The 17,319-nt window shown below is 41.3% G+C and overlaps 1 protein-coding gene across 2 annotated transcripts; it reads right to left on the bottom strand.

Annotated features, from left to right (window-relative positions):
* Positions 1-2,009: 2,009 nt before the first annotated feature.
* Positions 2,010-17,081, bottom strand: fbxw11a (F-box and WD repeat domain containing 11a). 2 transcript variants are annotated; one of them, XM_030396713.1, is made up of 14 exons: positions 16,930-17,081; positions 14,440-14,544; positions 12,270-12,338; positions 11,203-11,422; positions 10,555-10,741; positions 10,167-10,257; positions 9,457-9,594; positions 7,132-7,250; positions 4,565-4,814; positions 4,323-4,441; positions 3,982-4,092; positions 3,807-3,885; positions 3,452-3,616; positions 2,010-3,336 (listed from the first exon to the last, which is right to left on the bottom strand). In XM_030396713.1, the coding sequence occupies exons 1-13, from the start codon at positions 16,966-16,968 to the stop codon at positions 3,455-3,457; spliced, it is 1,689 nt and encodes a 562-aa protein (XP_030252573.1). In that variant the 5' UTR covers positions 16,969-17,081; the 3' UTR covers positions 2,010-3,336; positions 3,452-3,454. The 2 variants fall into 2 exon arrangements, with proteins under 2 accessions (XP_030252573.1, XP_030252574.1); XM_030396714.1 differs by lacking the exon at positions 14,440-14,544.
* Between the last annotated feature and the right edge of the window lie 238 nt (positions 17,082-17,319).

Below are 17,319 nucleotides of genomic sequence, written 5' to 3'. Positions count from 1 at the left end.
GTTCATGTTAGAGCAACAATATGTAACTTTCAAGCGGATAGATGATTGTTGGTACTCATCAGGGCCACAAACCCAAATAATCAGCATGTGAACACCTGTGTATGAGACTCAACAATGAACAGTCGTCTCCAGAAAGTTACATTTTGTTGCTTTAAATGACTTCAAGTCAAAATTGTGAAAAGTAACAAATATGACAATACGTTTCTGCAGAAACATTTCGTGAGAAACATCATTAACAAACGGTAAGTTCACAATTAATTAACTTTTAGACAATTGACAAACAGACATTGCAAAATTATTTATAAACCTTTTATTTATCAAATTTGAAACTGATGTTAATAATAGTTGGTTAGTAATGGTTAATAGACTGTTAAGTTAATCTTTACCAGTGAAGTAACTTTAACGTTTAATTAACTATACATTTAATTAATTTCACCCTTCATTAATGACAGTTATGACCAAGTGTTACCGTTTTTGCACACCAGTGTCTAGAATAAAAACTGTTAACAGTGAATTTGTGATAAAAAATGTGATCCCAAACAAAAAAAAAAGTTGACATGAATTCAGCTACTTTTAATTGTCTGGAATTCTGCGTACTTTTAAATCACTTGTACTCGTCTTATTAATGTTTCATATTGACAGTCTTCATTTAATTTGATGAAGGTCTGAAAACTGAAAAATTGGTCAAGTGAATACATGGGATTCTTGCATCAGAAGTAGAGTAAAATTAACTGAAGCCAATGTGTGTCAAGACTTTAAGACTTAAATGATGATTTAAAACAACTTACCACAGTGTTGTCGTCCATATTTACATCATCTGTAGATCATTTACATTTAACAGCAGCCGGTTTGTGTTCTTAAACTTTATCACATCACATTCCATCAGTTCTCTCACAGTACAATCAGAGATCGGAGTGTGTTTACTTACACACTCGTATCTCAGTGCTGAACTTGACTGTCTGGGCTATATGTTGCTAGTTTAAACATCATATCCTGAATTTGAGACACCTGGAAATGCACAGCCAGGATACGGTTTTTCGGTCCAAAACAGAGGATGGCAGGTTATCAAGATAACACTGAACACAGATGATCATAAAACTATTAATTTCAATAAGCGGGTTTCTGATGTTCCATGTGAATATATTTCAAACAAGATAAAAACCAGGTTACTGATCTGTCAGTAAATTCACTCAGTTTTAGGTGGAGTGTAAATGCTTTCTTGAACTTTGTGAACATGTTTAGCCCTTGAGTAAGGATTTTGGATTTTGGTCATCAAGCTTTCATTCATGTCTTCCACAGCAAACTCCACTCTGGAAGACCGCAAGATGCTGTGGTCTCCAGAAAAATCTGGTAACTGGATGCTAAAGTTAAAACTGTTTCACAAAAAACAAAAACGAGTGTTTGTTGAGAACAACCACACATTTCCAACATAAAAATGACAAACAGACATGTGACTCAAGTAATTTGGTCAAAGTCTCAAGTTAGTCCCAACTCATTCTTTTTCTTGGTAAAAACAACTGAAATTGTGTCATTAGTGATATTTAGTGAAAATAGAATTTGATGGACAAAAAACAAATCACTTAAATGCATTTCTTCTCCTCCAATTTCTTCAATAAAATAAAAAAGAATCATCTCCCATCACTGTCAAACAGAAATACTGACAACAAAACTAAATTAAACTGACAACATAAAATTAACAGTCAATTGAGTCATCATGCTTAAAGTCAAGTCACAAATCTTTAACTTTCTAGTCCAATCACACTCGATTTATTTTGTCAAGTCAAGCTGCAAGTCATCAAAACAGTGGCTTGAGTCGACTCAAGTCCAAGTCACAAAGACTAGAGTCCACAACTCTGCAAATAAATATCTACATTTTTTGTCCTCCTCAGGAGGACAGCCACAGGTTCCCAACTGTTTGTCTGAAGTACAAATGGACTGAAGAGTTCTGAGTGTCAAATCCACCCACCCACACATACACAGACGAGAACAGACAGACAATTAGACACTCATTCATGTTACAGTTGGCTCAACACTCCACCACTGTCAAGTACTTTATTCACAATAAGGTCATTTTCTTCTTTAAAAAATCATTTTTAATATACAACACAATTTTTGACAAGACAACTCCGTTTACAGCTAAATTTGAGCTCTTGAGTTCCAGCTTCTCTCATAACCAAAGCAAGCACGTAGATGACGGGGGAGAGAAGATGGAGTGAAAGGGACAGATGAACAAGGGTCGAAGTTAGAAGAAAGAATGACGGGAAAGACAGTGAGAGAGAGGGAAAGAGAAAGAGGACTACGCTTAGTATGATTTTTGTACTAAGAACCAAAATACTCAAATAAAATGAGAAAAAAAACAGTAATAAAAAACAGTAAGAAAGTAAGAGTTAAAGAGAAAAAAAAAGCAGAGGTGTACCGGGATGCTGTATCCGTGGCAACCTCACATGCATGTCTGTCTGTTTGACGCTTCTGCTCTGTTCTGCCGTTTCACAAGTCCACATACACAAACACACACTCACGCAAACTTGAGTGTGTGCGCCCCCATATTCCAAGCGAGTGTGCATCTCTGGAGGTTAGAAGGGAAGGGGGGGGCGAGAGGGGAGAGAGAGACAAGGAGGAGTGAGAGGGAGTGAGAGGAAGCAGGGAGGGGGGGGGGGGGGGGTCATCCCCGACACAGTTCTCCCTCGTTCACTCCCTCCATCTCCGATCCTTCCCTCCTTTCCTGGAGCTGAGTAAAGAGTCTCTGTCTCCCGCATCACAGCTCCGGTCATCCTCTGTCCAACTGTGCCACTGTCTGTGTGTGTGTGTGTGTGTGTGTGTGTCTGTGTGTGTATGCGTGCGTGTGTATAGGTGTCATATATATAAATATATATCTATAAGCGATTCCATATCTGTGGAAACCTGTTTTGGCAGGGGTGGAAAACTGAGGAGCAGAAGCTGCTTTAAGTTTGTATCAAGGGGGAAAAAGGGAGCTTGTGACTTACATCATGTCTAAGTTAATACTGACATTAGTGTACTTTACAAAACATAAATTAGTAGTAGAAGGTGAACTTCTTGGGAAAGTCGCGTTGGTTCTGTAGGAGGGAATCCTCATCAGTGTTGACCTGTGTGTGTGTCTGTGAGTGCATGTCTCAGTACTGGTAGGCGATGGGCACAAGCTCGAGAGTCTGTCAGAACGGGCAGGGAGGTGGAGGTGGCGGGGGGAGGCGGGGTGGGAGGTGGACAGAGAGATGACGAGGAAGGAGGAGAAGAGATGGGCTCCTTTCCGCGACGGATGCACCCATCAGCCAATCAGCCCTGGGCTCCTCCAAGAAAGGGTGCGATGGGTGGCGCCACCTGGGGGATAGAAAATAGTTTGCGATCACAAATGGGTCCAACATACAGACCGAAGATGATAACACGATTACACTAAGGTCTCATCAACTAAGTGTGAACACGTGTGTCTTCGTACCTGCTATCTAGAAATGTAAGTGTAGGTGCGGGAGGGAGACCGTCCCTCTGACTGGCCATTGGTCGAGACGTTCAGAAAGTCCCAGATCAGAATGGTGTCGTCGTGAGAACTGCTGATGATCTGAAACTCATCGAACTGGAGGCGGAACACGCGGCCAGAGTGTTCCTGAAAACATAGAATTATAAAATGATGTTAAAGTACTGGTACGCCACCGATGCAATGCAGCGGAAAGTGAGGGTTGATCAACCAGTGTACAGCGTGAATGACTGTTTGTTAGCTTCTGATATTAATTCTGTTTTGCAGTCGACTCTGATTCAGCCTGGTGTGATGCTGCAAAAAGCTCTGTGACACTCACCACTAGTGTGCGCAGACATAATGTGCTGGCGGGGGCTCGTGGGTCCAGGGCTGCCTGCAGGTCCCACACCTTGATCTTACTGCAGAGAGAAACATGAGACGACACAATGTCAGGAACAAAATGTGTCTCTGTGAACAAAGCTTTGTGTGTATGTGTGTGTGTGCGTGAGACTGACCCGTCGTAGGCGCCACTGACAATCCTTTTGTTGTCAAAGCGAATGCAGCGCACCAACTCCTCATGACCTTCCAGCACTCGCAAACATGCCCCACACTCTATGTCCCATAACCTGCAGAAAGAGAAGCATTAGCAACATTAGCCCCTACAGTTTGTTTAGGTTACAGTGGTATTATATAAAACAACATTTTTATCATAATTTAGTGAGTTGAGTGAAGTTAACGCTGCACTCATAAGCGTTAAGCAAAGTGGTCTAACTTGTACGTTACATAATCTGTCAATACTCTTTTCAACAATGCAACTTTGAACACATGTTACACACGTTCAATCTCACTCACGTACCGGATTGTGTTGTCAGATGAGCCGCTGACCACCAAGCGATCTCTGTACTGTAGACAGGCAATACCCCGCTTATGACCATTAAGAGTGCGTACAAACTCACAGGTGCTGGTGCTCCATACCTACAGGAGAGCAACACAGAAACACTTCAAAACTACAGAATAAGACATTTCTCGTTCCGATGAAAGGATCAGCGGCCATTAATTCACACTCAAATCCAACTTTGTACTGGCTGCTCTTGTTACCTTGATGGTGCGGTCCCCTGAGGCTGACACGATATATTTGTCGTCAAAGTCGACCACGTTGACAGCAGCCCGGTGTCCCACAAGGACACGACGTAGGCTTATGTCAGTAGGAGAGGCCATGTCCCAGACGGCAATAGAACGGTCCTTGGAGCAGGTGACCATCAGGCCGTTGGCGAAGCGCAAATGAAGAACTGCCTCGTTGTGGTGGATCAGTGTGTTCAGTACCTCGCCCGTCGTCACTTCCCACACCCTGCAGAGGCAGAACAGGTAGAAGGAGACGTGTGGAGGTAAACAGGAGGATGAATGATGGAGAGATGATGAGGGCAAAGGTGGTAGAGAGAGAAAAGGTGGGATGGGGCAGGAAGGGGAAATTGGGATGTGGAATAAGAAGGGAGGGGTGAGAAGAGTGGAAAAAGATAGAAGGAAGGGGTGAGTAGGAAAAAATAATGAGATGGGGGCAGTGGGAGGAGAGGTCCAAATCAAAGAAAAGAAGGTTGACAATAGGGAGTGGAAAAGAAATGTAATGGGAGCAGAGGAAAAAGGAAAACAATGGAGACACGAGAGAATTATGTTTATTAGTTTTACAATGGACACACACACACGCACTATTGGCTGTGGAGAACATGTTACTGAACTACATCGCTGGGCTTTCAGAGTCAAACACAGAACACTCTGGAAAAGCTGACAGCTAAACCTACAAACAAAGTGCCTGTCAAGCAGTTGCTAAGGAAGTCAAGTCACATTTTCCTTGGATACAGCCCAGCGAGTACGGCTGAAGTGTGAAGTAATAAGAGCATTAATGTTGAGCTTCTGTGTGCAGTAGCCAAGCAAGTGTCAACACAGACAACACAAGCCAGGTCTTTAAATATCTGCAATAAAACTTATCCCACTATCTCCAGTAATGATTATAAATCCAACTCCTTATGAAATAAGACACAATTTCAAGTTGCCATACATCAGGAAGGTACATTTTACAAAGTAAGTCATAAACAAAATTCACTTTCCTCCTTCTTGCGTTCAAAATCGTCATCTTTCAAATCACCAGCACTTGACCGGTTTGATAGCAGCGATGTATTTTGTGTGAGATATTTTGCAGAAAGTTCATGGCAGGTTTGAAACAAATCACAAATCACCTCCTCAGACAAACTGTACGGTGTGTAGTTTTGTATATGTTGCTGTGCTGACAAACTATTCATTATATCCCTTTGATGCACTCCAAAAGGCTTTTTTGAAAGGCTGAACAATTATATATGAATAACAATCCATTTATTATTGATATGTATGATTTAGTATCATTCAAGTGCATCCCCGTGTATCTGACCTAACCTGATCTCCACTGTGAAGCATTCTTTTCAGTTAGAGAAGCTGTGCAGGAACACAGTTGTTGCATGACGCCCACACTGGAGCTTTTAAAGTCAACTATCCTGCTTTTTTAAACTTCTGTACATGAAACAAAAATCCTCAAAACTCATGTTAGTAACTTGTCTTTAGTAGAGTACTCAAGCCAAAAAGAAACATGGGGAGAGTCTGAATCAGTTTTGACTTACAATCTGACTGCTATTCGAACTGCAACACTTCTGATCAATTAATTAATCAAACTTTTTTGCTGATCAATTCATTGTTCAGGTCAGTTTGCAACATTTGATGGTTTCATGTAGCTTCTTAACGCAACCAAAAAAGTAGTTTGAAGACGTCATTGGGATGCTTTTGACCAGCATATTTCAGATTTTTTTGCAACGATTACCTGATAACGCCGATCATCATCATCCAAACCTCTCACAATAGGTTGATTGCTGAGAATTTTTATTATATGGATAATCGTGTATCGAGAACATAGTGAATATGCTCACATGAATGGAAAAAGCTAGCTTGCTGATGTCCTACCTTTATTGACTTCCGAAATTTATGTCGATTCTACAGATCCAAAATAAAGAATGGGGATTTATTTATCTTTTATTTGGTAAGAAAGACTCTATTTAAGATCCTTTGTTTGTTTGTTTTTTTTAAAGATCTGTGTCCTCTTCTATGACGCAATAAAAATATTTGTTTCCTAACAAAAAGTCAGGTGAGAGCGATATGCTTTTGTTTTTTTTCTACTTTTAAAGTTTTAAGAATATTTTAATGATTCTAGAGATAATGCCATGAGCAATTTTGTTGGACAGAATATTGACATGACTTTTTAATATAACATCCAATGCCTATACTGTGAAAATAATCCATAATGAAGTAAGTGTAGCACTTCTAACTGCTACACAAGTTCTGTCAAAGTCCATTACATAAGGATCATACTTAACTATTTTCAAATGCCATCTGCTTTTGGTCTCATTATGTTCTACTATGACATAAGGATTTACACTGTGCTCAAACTGAATGTGGGTTCGTAAATATAGATAAATGACTGACATTTGATCCAAGCATAGACTTATTAAGTCACCCACACATTCAACATAACTGACAACAACTTCACAACGACTTCAATGATTTCCACCAGGTTTAAGCCTGCTGATGCAGCGTTGAGATCTATGCCAGTACAGTGTGTGCTTTCTGCAGCTACATTTGCGTCATACCTGACAGTTGAGTCAGAAGACCCGGTGACGATGACCCTCTCATCATACTGCAGACACAACACTGAACCTGTGTGACCGGTCAGTATCTTCAGACACTCCAGAGACTGCTTATCCCAAATCTGTGATGAGAAAAGAACAGGTGGAGGAGGAAGAGAAGGGAAGGATACGAGTGAGTGGGAGATATCAACAGAGGAGGAGAAAGAGGAGAAATAAGTTGTTTTGATAAGGTTACAGATTTGGGTCATTCTAAGAATGGCCTATTCTCTCAGCAGCGTTCATGCCCCATTTCCCCACTGCTGCGCTGAGGTCTGTGTGTTATATGTAAGAGCCATTCAGCACTACTCTGGGTGTGCATCAGCCTCCTTCAGAACAATAAGACAAATCCGCTCTTCTCCTCCCTACATCCCCCCCGCCTCTTCATCATCATCATCATCATCATCATCATCATCATCTTCTTCTTCTACTCTCCTCTCCGCTCCTCCCAGGGCAGACAGAAAACACAACGGGTCTGGAGCTGAGCCTTTTTATCCGGTAATTCGCTTGTGTTCTGTCTTAGTGTCTGCTGGTTTAGCTCAGCGCCACAGACAATAAGATGATAAGCCATACTGAGCAAGAAGAAAAGATTCAATTCATAAATGCATAAAGCCAGGTTGGAGGAAAACAACCACACACGCAGCATGCATGTCTTTCTCACAGCCAACACTCCTGGCTCTCTCCATTGCCGCTTAAACGTAAAAAGGGACTGATGTTAATTTCTTCTACGTGTCAGTTTGGACCAGCATGACTACATTAACAGTAAGAGAAAACTATTTATGAGATTTTATTTATGAGGAAACACTTTGGATGTGTAAAGATGATGAAGTTGTCATTGATAATTCCTATAAGTGGCAAGTGTGGAAAATGTGAACTTATCAGGTGTGATGGCCAAAGAAGGAATAACAAATAACCTCAATTTATCCACCGTGTACCAAGTTCCCTTGAGCTTGACATAAAATCTGTGCTGTAAAAATATATTTACCAGTAATCATGTAGAAATACACTATAAAAAGGAGGTAAAAAGTAATTCTGTTAAAAAGTTTAAATTATTTCTAACTAGGCTTGCTGCAGTAGTCCATGTCACTGTGTTACACTGTGTTCCTGTTGCAACTGCAACTTGTCCTCCACCCACACAGTCGTTTTGAAAACAATCGATACTTAGACTGACAATGGACACTAAAGTCAAGGTGTCTGCTCTGTGCAGCAGCAGAGTCGCAGGATTCACATTTCACTTACCAAGTGACAAGAGTAAGGAGACATGACCAAAAAGACAATGGCCAAGATTTGTTGTCAAAGCGAAAAGGCATTTGGCAATATTTGGGATTAAAACATGATGGTTGTGTCCTTACTCACTGCTCCCTACTCACTACCTTTAGAGTACTAAATAGAGGACTATACAGTGAGCTCAAATGAAAAAAACACTTTTGAACACAACCTAGTTTACAATATTGGCTGTAAACTACTTTTCAGGATGCAATGTGGGATACTTTGAGTCAATTACACAGAGTGTAGTGATTCCCACTGAACTTCAGGTGGCTTTACAAAAGGGCGAACTCACTATACAGTCTATTTTATAGCCAGTTGTAAACGATTTCGGACACAGCCAATGCTAATGCTAATAAGGAACCAGATAACAGTTTGTAACGCTGTATAAAAATACTCCCTGACATATTTCAAACTGATCCACTGTAAACAAATGCCGGATATGACCAGTGTTTTGCACTGTAGTTGCATTTTTGGATGAACAACAGCTGTGAGCGCTAAACAAATTGCATTTCCTGTGAATAACCTGCTTCATAAAATGTCAATGAGTATTTCGCCAGTAAAATGCTTTTAATGTGAAGCTGCAGCAGTAGGGATGTCCACTATGCATTAGCGGTAAATTAACACTACACTCCCAGGATAGTAAGTCTCATCTTGTAAAATGTGTACAGGGGAACACCTGTGCTGTCACAAGCTTATAAGTTGGTGGGAAAATTGTGTCACCACCGTAACCATATTTCTAAGTAAATCAGCTGGTATTGATGATGGTTTCACATCCTTGTGCTTTGCTGTGGTACACAACAGGCGCGATCAGCTATAATTCTTGGTAATAGGTTTTTGTTACCAGGAATTGTAAGGGCATCGCCTGACTTATTGTTGCCTTTTCATTGATTTGTAAATTAAATCTAATACTTATTACCATGTCTACTATACAGATCGCCAAGGTCCAAGTTCAGAAAATGATTCAGTGGGCGGCAGGGTATAGAGTTGGCCAAGTCATGCCCTTGATGTTCAATACACACGTACCTTAATTGAATTGTCCCTAAGGCCACTGATGATCTTGTCATCGTCGTACTGGAGACAGTAAACCCCTTTACTATTTTCTGAGCGACACTGAATCCTCTGCAAGTTGTGTCTCCCACATCGCCAATTAGCCTCAATAGTCTAGAGGAAAGAGGAAGACACAGAATGCAACCAATGAAATACAGATGGAGGCAAATATCATATTACATAATGTCATTAGAGGGGATAGAAACTGATTTGACAGCTAGTGAGCAGGAAAGTGGTCATGAGATTGCTGTGATTCGAATGACACCCAAGGTAATCAGCTCAACTTTTTAAATAAGCTTTTCTACATGAGTGGAGCAACATTTACAGAGTCTTCTGACTTGAAGAGGCCAATACATTTGCTACATATTGACTTAACTCCATTAGACGAACACTTTGTCTGAAAGATGTCAAAAATTAAGTAAAAATGTTCATCAAAATTTCTATGAAAACTATGAAAATAATTCTCAGATTAATCAATTATGAAAATAGTCATCCTTCTCAACCCTATTTCACAGAGTTTTTGTCATACTGCAATACTTTCCCAGCAGATGGAGAAGTGACATTTTAAACTAGGAAGGAAGATACTATAAATAAATATCTGGTACAACAATACACTTACCAAAAAGAACTAAAATCTCTAAAAATGTGTCCAGTTAAATACTAAAATCCATCTTACTGTCTCTTACCTCTATGTCTTGAATGATCTTGGGATAAAGGGAGTGATAGTAAGAGTTGGGTGGGACTTCAGCCGTGCGGTTCTTGAACAGATATTTCTCCCTGGGGCAAGAAAAATGAAAGAATGACATCTGCTTTGTATCCACTGGGATTTTCTTTCCACATACAATAGACACTCAAGACCAACCAAGTATAACTATACTTTCTCCTTCTCTTCCTTTCTTTTATCTTAAATTACAAGCCATAACAGGCAGACTGGAAACTAGTAGTTTACATGAATCCTCAAAAAACATCTTCTTCATTTCTTCCAGACTGAAGCCTTTTTAGATCTTAATGTAAAGCAACAGTAGGATAGATACCCCTTTAAGTGATTGCAAACAGGTCTATGTCCTTTCTCACCACTGGTGTCTCTCAGACAGGCCTTTCCAGAGCGGGTCGGTGCGGACCATGCGTTCGATGAGCTTCTTCCACAGCATACCTTCAGAGATGACCCTCTGCCACTCCTTACACACCAGCTCTGCTGAGCATAGCGAGCGTGCATCCAGGAAAGACAGGATGTTCTCCGCTATGTGATCCAAGCCTTGGGCTGGAGGGAGGAAGAGAAGGGGCTGAGTGAGTGCTTGCTGAAAAATTAATAGCATCTCGTCTGGTTTGTTTATTTGTGCCTGAGGATCATTATTTTCAGATTTTACTTTTCAAAAGTAATCCGTGTTTATTGCGATTTATTTCAAATATTAAAAAAGCCTTAAAAAACCTGAAAACTAATACAGAAACCAAGATAAGAATTTTACAAATAACATTTGGTCCTATGCAGCAGGAAACACATTTGAGTCCAAGACAAATTTCCCTGAACGGGACAATAAAGGATATCATATCGTATCGTATTTGGATGCTTGGAAAAAAATATATAGATAACCTTAAAATAATCTCTTTTTCCAAATTAGGACCTCTGATGATTAGTTTTGTGCATTCCTAAATGTGTATTCAGGTATGGGAAGATGAAGCCAACACTGGAGCAGTTGCATTCATATCTGTCTGAATCTGTACCTGGCAGCGCAGTGATGAAGTCCCTCTGCAGCATGGGTTTGAGGTAGGAGTTGATGTGGCCGTGCTGGTAGTGGCACATACGGGAGATCAGACGTTCTACAAACTCTACCTGGTCGGCCTCCGACCACTGGTCAAACAGGGTGATGCAGTGTTCCTTCTCCTTCTCATAGTTCCCCTCTGACGGACGCTTACGGGACCCCACGACGGGACCATTACTAAGCTGTAAGGATCAGAGGGTACACTCAGATTTATGAAATGTTTTGAACCAAGTATCTATATATTTTCAGAGTTTCACATGCAGCAAATTGTGTCATGTTGAGGTTCTCTTGCGTTGCATCTTTAATACAACATCTCAATTACTTTACAGTCCTTTATCATTACTGCAATTACTTTGTTGTCGAGCTGCAACCATTAGTCGATAAATTGATTGTTTGATGTAGTTGTGGATTTCATGCCGTTTTCAGCCTCAAGTATGTAGATTTCTTGCCCTTTCTAGCTCTGATGTATATAACTGTATACTGAATATCTTTGGGTTCTGAGTTGACAAAACAGGACATTTAAAGACATTACCTTGTGACTGACATTTTATAGACCAAATGATCAATCAATCAATCAATCAATCTAGAAAAATCTGTCAATTTATTGATAAAGAACATTCTTCCAGCCTAAATGTGTTGGATTAAAATGGGGACTGAAAATGACAGTTGTCGTATTGGGCTTTAGTCTGTGTACAGTATCAAGTGGGAGATCTTATTGTTGCAGAATGGACCAAGTAAAAAAATCAATTTTCATTGCAATGGGTTGAAGCTCGTTAAACCACTAGAAGCTCATAGTGGTGGGGCTTTGTGGGAATAGGAAAAAGCTTTAAAATAAATCGTCATGATCAACAGCATGTCAATCCAACATAAATTATATTCTAACATTAATAAAAGTGTACTTTCTCATATTTTCGATGATTTTGAAGCCTCTGAGCTTTTTATGAACTTGTATATCTTGATTCAACTGAGCTGTAGCTCTCTATTTTTCAGCAAGCTGTGGAGACGGATACACAATCAGTCCACACACACCTTGAGAACTGTGTTCTTCTTTGGCGACAGATCGTCCACAAGGTTCTGCGAATCCATCCCCGACGTGTTCTGTAATGAAAGAACAAAACAAAGAGAAGGTGCGGGTCAGAGTTTTGTTCTCTTCATCTGTGTTCAAGGCACCGAGAGAGCCAGGGCAGCAGCGTGGACAGCGCTGGACACAAGAGTGCCACAAACACAGCCAAGGAAGGGTAACCATCATGACTTCTGAGGCGTGCACGCACAAACACCCGTGCATACGTACACACACACGCACACACACACACACACACATATGGAGTGAAAAAAACTGAGCACTGCAACAAAAGGAATCTATTTGCTTGCTTGCTTGTCTGTGATGTGGGCTAAGTAGTCTGGACAGGAAATTAAACTGCAGCATCTTGGGTATGTCACTGGCAGCAACTCAGGCATGACTGTAATGAAACTAACATCAGATAGTAGTTTTACAGCATACGAGGAGGGTAGGAATAAAAAACCTCTGAGGTAACCGGATCCCACCCATTTCTAGCATGACCAAAGTCTTACAATGTTTTGAGTCCTTTACAAGTGCACTGCATACAATTTAAATTAAAATAAATGATTATGGCACAAAACATGGCCTTACCAATTAGCCTTGCTCTTACATTTAATACATTCAAAATATAATGATGAACACTTTATAGTATTTATAGCATATCCACTTCTTTGGAAATTAGGGACAGCCAATATCATACAACAATATCATAATCTTATATTCATAATTACATCCACAAACCAACCAGAAGACCTGCTATTCTGTTAGGGGGATTGATGTTTACTGGTTTTAGCCATGACCATCTTGAACCAACACGTTTGCATCCTGTAAAATTACAATTTTCATCAAATTGGCACATTCCTGAACTACAAAGACGCTGTAAAGGACACACCACAAACCATGGGAAATGAGCAAGAACTGGGCAACCCTACAAAAACATAACTACATGTAAAACATGCCAAAAGGTACAAATGCATTATTATCTGCAATTTTCTTCTGAGTTTTAATTTTTTTTCTGAACAATCCCATGATCCTAGATGTATTTTACAAACTCATTATAGGATAGAAGATACATGAGGCCTTTAACTGGGAGAGGGTCAATTTTACCCAATATCTGTGGAGGTGATGACTGAGCCAAGGTCACAGTCTTGCCAGAGAAAATGGCTATCTTGGTTAAAAAAAAGAAAAAAAGAAGACAAAGCTACAATGTCCTGTATATTGTGCTTCTCCAGAAGCCTTAAAAACAGAATTACTATCTTATCTATATATTCTTTTCTGAGCAGAACCAGAACCCTCTCAAGAGGTGTTGTGGATTTTGCTCAGTGGCGTTATCCATCTATGACGCTGCTGCATTTGGAGAGCAAAACCAATAGAGACGTTTGTGTGGTTGTGTTAGCGCCAACCATAGACAAACAAACAAAACAGTTAGGTATTGAGACCAAAGCAGACAGGACAAGAAGCCAGAATGGGCTTGCTGGTGTTGATGACCATGCAGAGCAGAAGAAGAGACAGAAGGAGGGGGGAAATAAAAAAAACAAAAACAAGACAGACCAGGTCTGGCCAGGCAAGCAGGCAAGCAAGCATGTAGCCCCTCAGAGCTTGAAGGAAGACCCCCCACCTCGGCCCTCACACCTCCAGGTAGAAGAGGAGAAAACGTTACTCATCAGTGCGGGGTTCTTCTCTGGTACCCCCTGCATCCAACCTTCGACGGATGCCAAGGTTAACAGCCTTCAATTCAAACTCATCTTTTTGTAAAAGTCTCCTGTTTTCATGACATGGCATAATCACTGTTTGACTTTTTAAACGCTCTGGGGTCTAATTTAGATGCCAGAACTGTGATTTGACATGATTATAAAGAACTCAATTACAGTTTGTAAAGCTACAATTCTGTTTCCAGCAGAGAGAGTTTGAGAACGCACCAGAGAAGAACCTGAGAGCAGTGTGCTTCCAACAGGGAGGAAAGGACAACGGAAGGTGAGGAGGTAGGAGGGTGAGGGGGTGAGTGGGTGCTGTCCGCACCAAGGTGGCATGAGGAGTCATGTGGAGTGGGCGAAGAAAAGTGAAGGGTGAGGAGATGGCGAGGGAGGAAGGGAAGGGAGAGGAGGAGGAGCAGCAGAATTAAGAGGAGAGAGGCAGAACCTGGTTGTGAGCCCGGGTGGAGGGGATGCTCTGCAGGCACCTGAGTGCACACAAACTCTCAGCCACCGAGGAGCAGCCCAGCCAGAGAGAGCGAGGCACAGAGCACTGTGTGAAAGAGAGAGAGGAAGGGAGGAAGGGAGGAGGAGGAGGAGGAGAACGAAGTGGACAGGGTGAGGGAGGAAGAGAAAGGGAGGAGCGAGAGACCAGAGATGAGAAGTAAAGGAAAAGTAGAGGAGGGGGTTGATGAGGGAAGTTGGGAGGAGGAAACCAAAGGAGGTAAGTGAATGGATGGATCAATGAATGGACAGATGGATGGAAGTGGTGAGGAGGTGGTGAGGAAACGGGACAGGTGGAGTGTGGAAAAGTGTCATAATTCAAAAATAATTGAAAATAAACACATGAATAAAGTTTGGTTTGAAATCGAGAGGAGGTGGGTGTGTAACCATCAAAAGTGAGGGGAGAAGAAGAGGGGAGGAGGTGGGGGATAGTGAGGGGAAAAACCAGTATTAGAGCTACACACACATTGGCACAGTGAGCGCAGGAACACACACTCCTTCACACACAAGATACAGACTGATAAACATACACACAGAAGCATTATTAGACATGAACTGGGTGGGGATAGGTAGAGGAGAGGAAGGGGCAATAGGAGTAATTGTCAATTAATGTCACTATTGTTTTTGACAGAAACCCCAACCGCTGTTCTGCCATCCCCACTCTCATGAGTGGTTAGTGAATAACACTGGGACAAAAAAATAAAATCAAATTAAATACAGACACAATCCAGACGTCTTTTTTTGTAGGTCCCCAGACTGCACTGATGTATAATATTTGCTAAAGTAGTATTAAGTGTGTAATGAAGAATGATATGTGTTATCATTCTACAGAGCAAGGAAATAGAGGCGAGGTGTACATTCAGAAAGCCCATGGGCTACATCTGCTACGGACACATATCATACAATCAATACAATTGATCCTCATAATCCATCTTCACCAGTTGTTCCTTATTCTGTGGCTGTGTGAGCACTTATGGTAAACTTCTGTTTTCAGCATTTATAGTAATTTAACTCAAAGATCAACAATCGATTAGAGATTTGAAAGTTATGTATGTATTACATCGTATTCATCTTTGCAATGGCTGTTTAAATTTGATAGACTTATAGACACTTTGGTTAAGTCTGGTGATCTACTAGCAGCTTCCTTTAGTATTTTTGTCTCTATTCTTATAATTAATTCTCCCAACGATGGTTATTCACTGCCTATACACATCTGTAGCATTTGTGGATATAATTAGCAAAAGAGGCACAAACTCTTCACGCTGGTAACTTTAGAATATGTCACTTCCACATAATTCACTAAACAGCCATACGTATTACTTTCTAGGGCCTAACTTGCTTTGTTAGTATGGCGATAAAAATGATACATTTGTGGAGGAAACTGAGGCTGTGCGGATTTCCAACTATGGACAATAAATACTCGCCAAACGAACGAATTCTACAACTCTATCCACCTGGAAGTTCATTGACAAAACACATCTGTACTTTATCTTAATTGACGTCTTCCTTTCGACCACTTTGACCCCTGTTATGTTAATGTTAGCTATTTGTGAGCTAACGTTAGCCTGGACGGCTAGCTAATCAAGAAATCGTCATTTCACGAACAAACCATGTTATCTGTTGACAAACTACGACAGTTTGTAGATGAAGCGACATCATACTGATAGTTTATGCATCTAGTTACCACAAACAGCGTCTACTGCCATGACCAATTAACTGTTTTGGTATGGTAATGCCTGTCAATCCTAGCATTTTTTAGCACGTTAGCTATTAAGCTAATTGCTACCTCGCTAATCGTGGTAACGCTATGTGAATGAAAAGGCAATACACTTCCTTCTACGCACTTTGAAAATATAAACAGACAAGCAGCACATTGTTACGATTCCACCAACATTACGTTGTATTGAGGGATTCCAGTGACTGTTACACGCGTTTATTACCACGTAGAATGTCTTCACGTTAACTATATAATATAACATACCCGTAAATTTACGTGGTTCATCGCCTTCTAGCCTGTGTTAGCTGGACGGCTAAGTATCAGACAGGGCCCAGTTAAAGTGGCGCAGCGTCACCGCAGTGAACGCTACCCCGAGAATCCTCGGCTGTCTTCGGCCGACGACTGAACACCAACCTTTTAATTTGCCCGTTGTTTACCTATTTTATCCACAACAACATTTGTTCGAGATTCACCAGATGTTGACGTATATGTCCTGTTTGTCAATCCGACGAGTATGCGGCGCATTCTTAGCAAAATGTATCGATAATTTCAGGCCCTCCCTCTGATTTCTGGTCCCCCCTCCTTTCTCCTCCACCTCTCCCGACAAGCTGCTTCAGCCCATTCCGGTCGTCGAATCGAGCCTCGGCGCTTCCCGCAAATTCGGACTCGCGCTGAACACTTGGGGTGTTCAGGATGCCACAACGGAACGAATCTTACCATCAGTTCCAGCGTTTTGTCCTCCATCTCCGGCTCCATGTTGACGATCCCCCCCGAAACTCGCTCTGAAAATGGAAACCCAGCCCTGCGTCGGCGGCCCGCAAATGCAGAGACGTCATTCACTTCGCTCAACCACACAGCTTTGGGAGGGCAGTGTCAAAAGGGTGGGTGGGGGGATGGGAACGCCCAGGCATTGAAGAAACGCGCCGATTGGACGGATTTTGTCAAAAGGGGCGTATCTTCGCGGCTTTGCTTTTTATTGATTGGCTAACCGTGCTACCAAGGCTTCCCCGGTGACTCCCCCAAACAAAAGGGCAAATGGATGAAGATACTGTTGCTATCCTGAAGAGGAATACACTAAGGCAAAATCAATCATCCGCATAGCTTTGC

This window comes from Sparus aurata, chromosome 18, assembly GCF_900880675.1.
Source record: "Sparus aurata chromosome 18, fSpaAur1.1, whole genome shotgun sequence".
NCBI classification, from domain to species: domain Eukaryota; kingdom Metazoa; phylum Chordata; class Actinopteri; order Spariformes; family Sparidae; genus Sparus; species Sparus aurata.
This window is presented reverse-complemented; position numbering and strand designations above follow the sequence as displayed.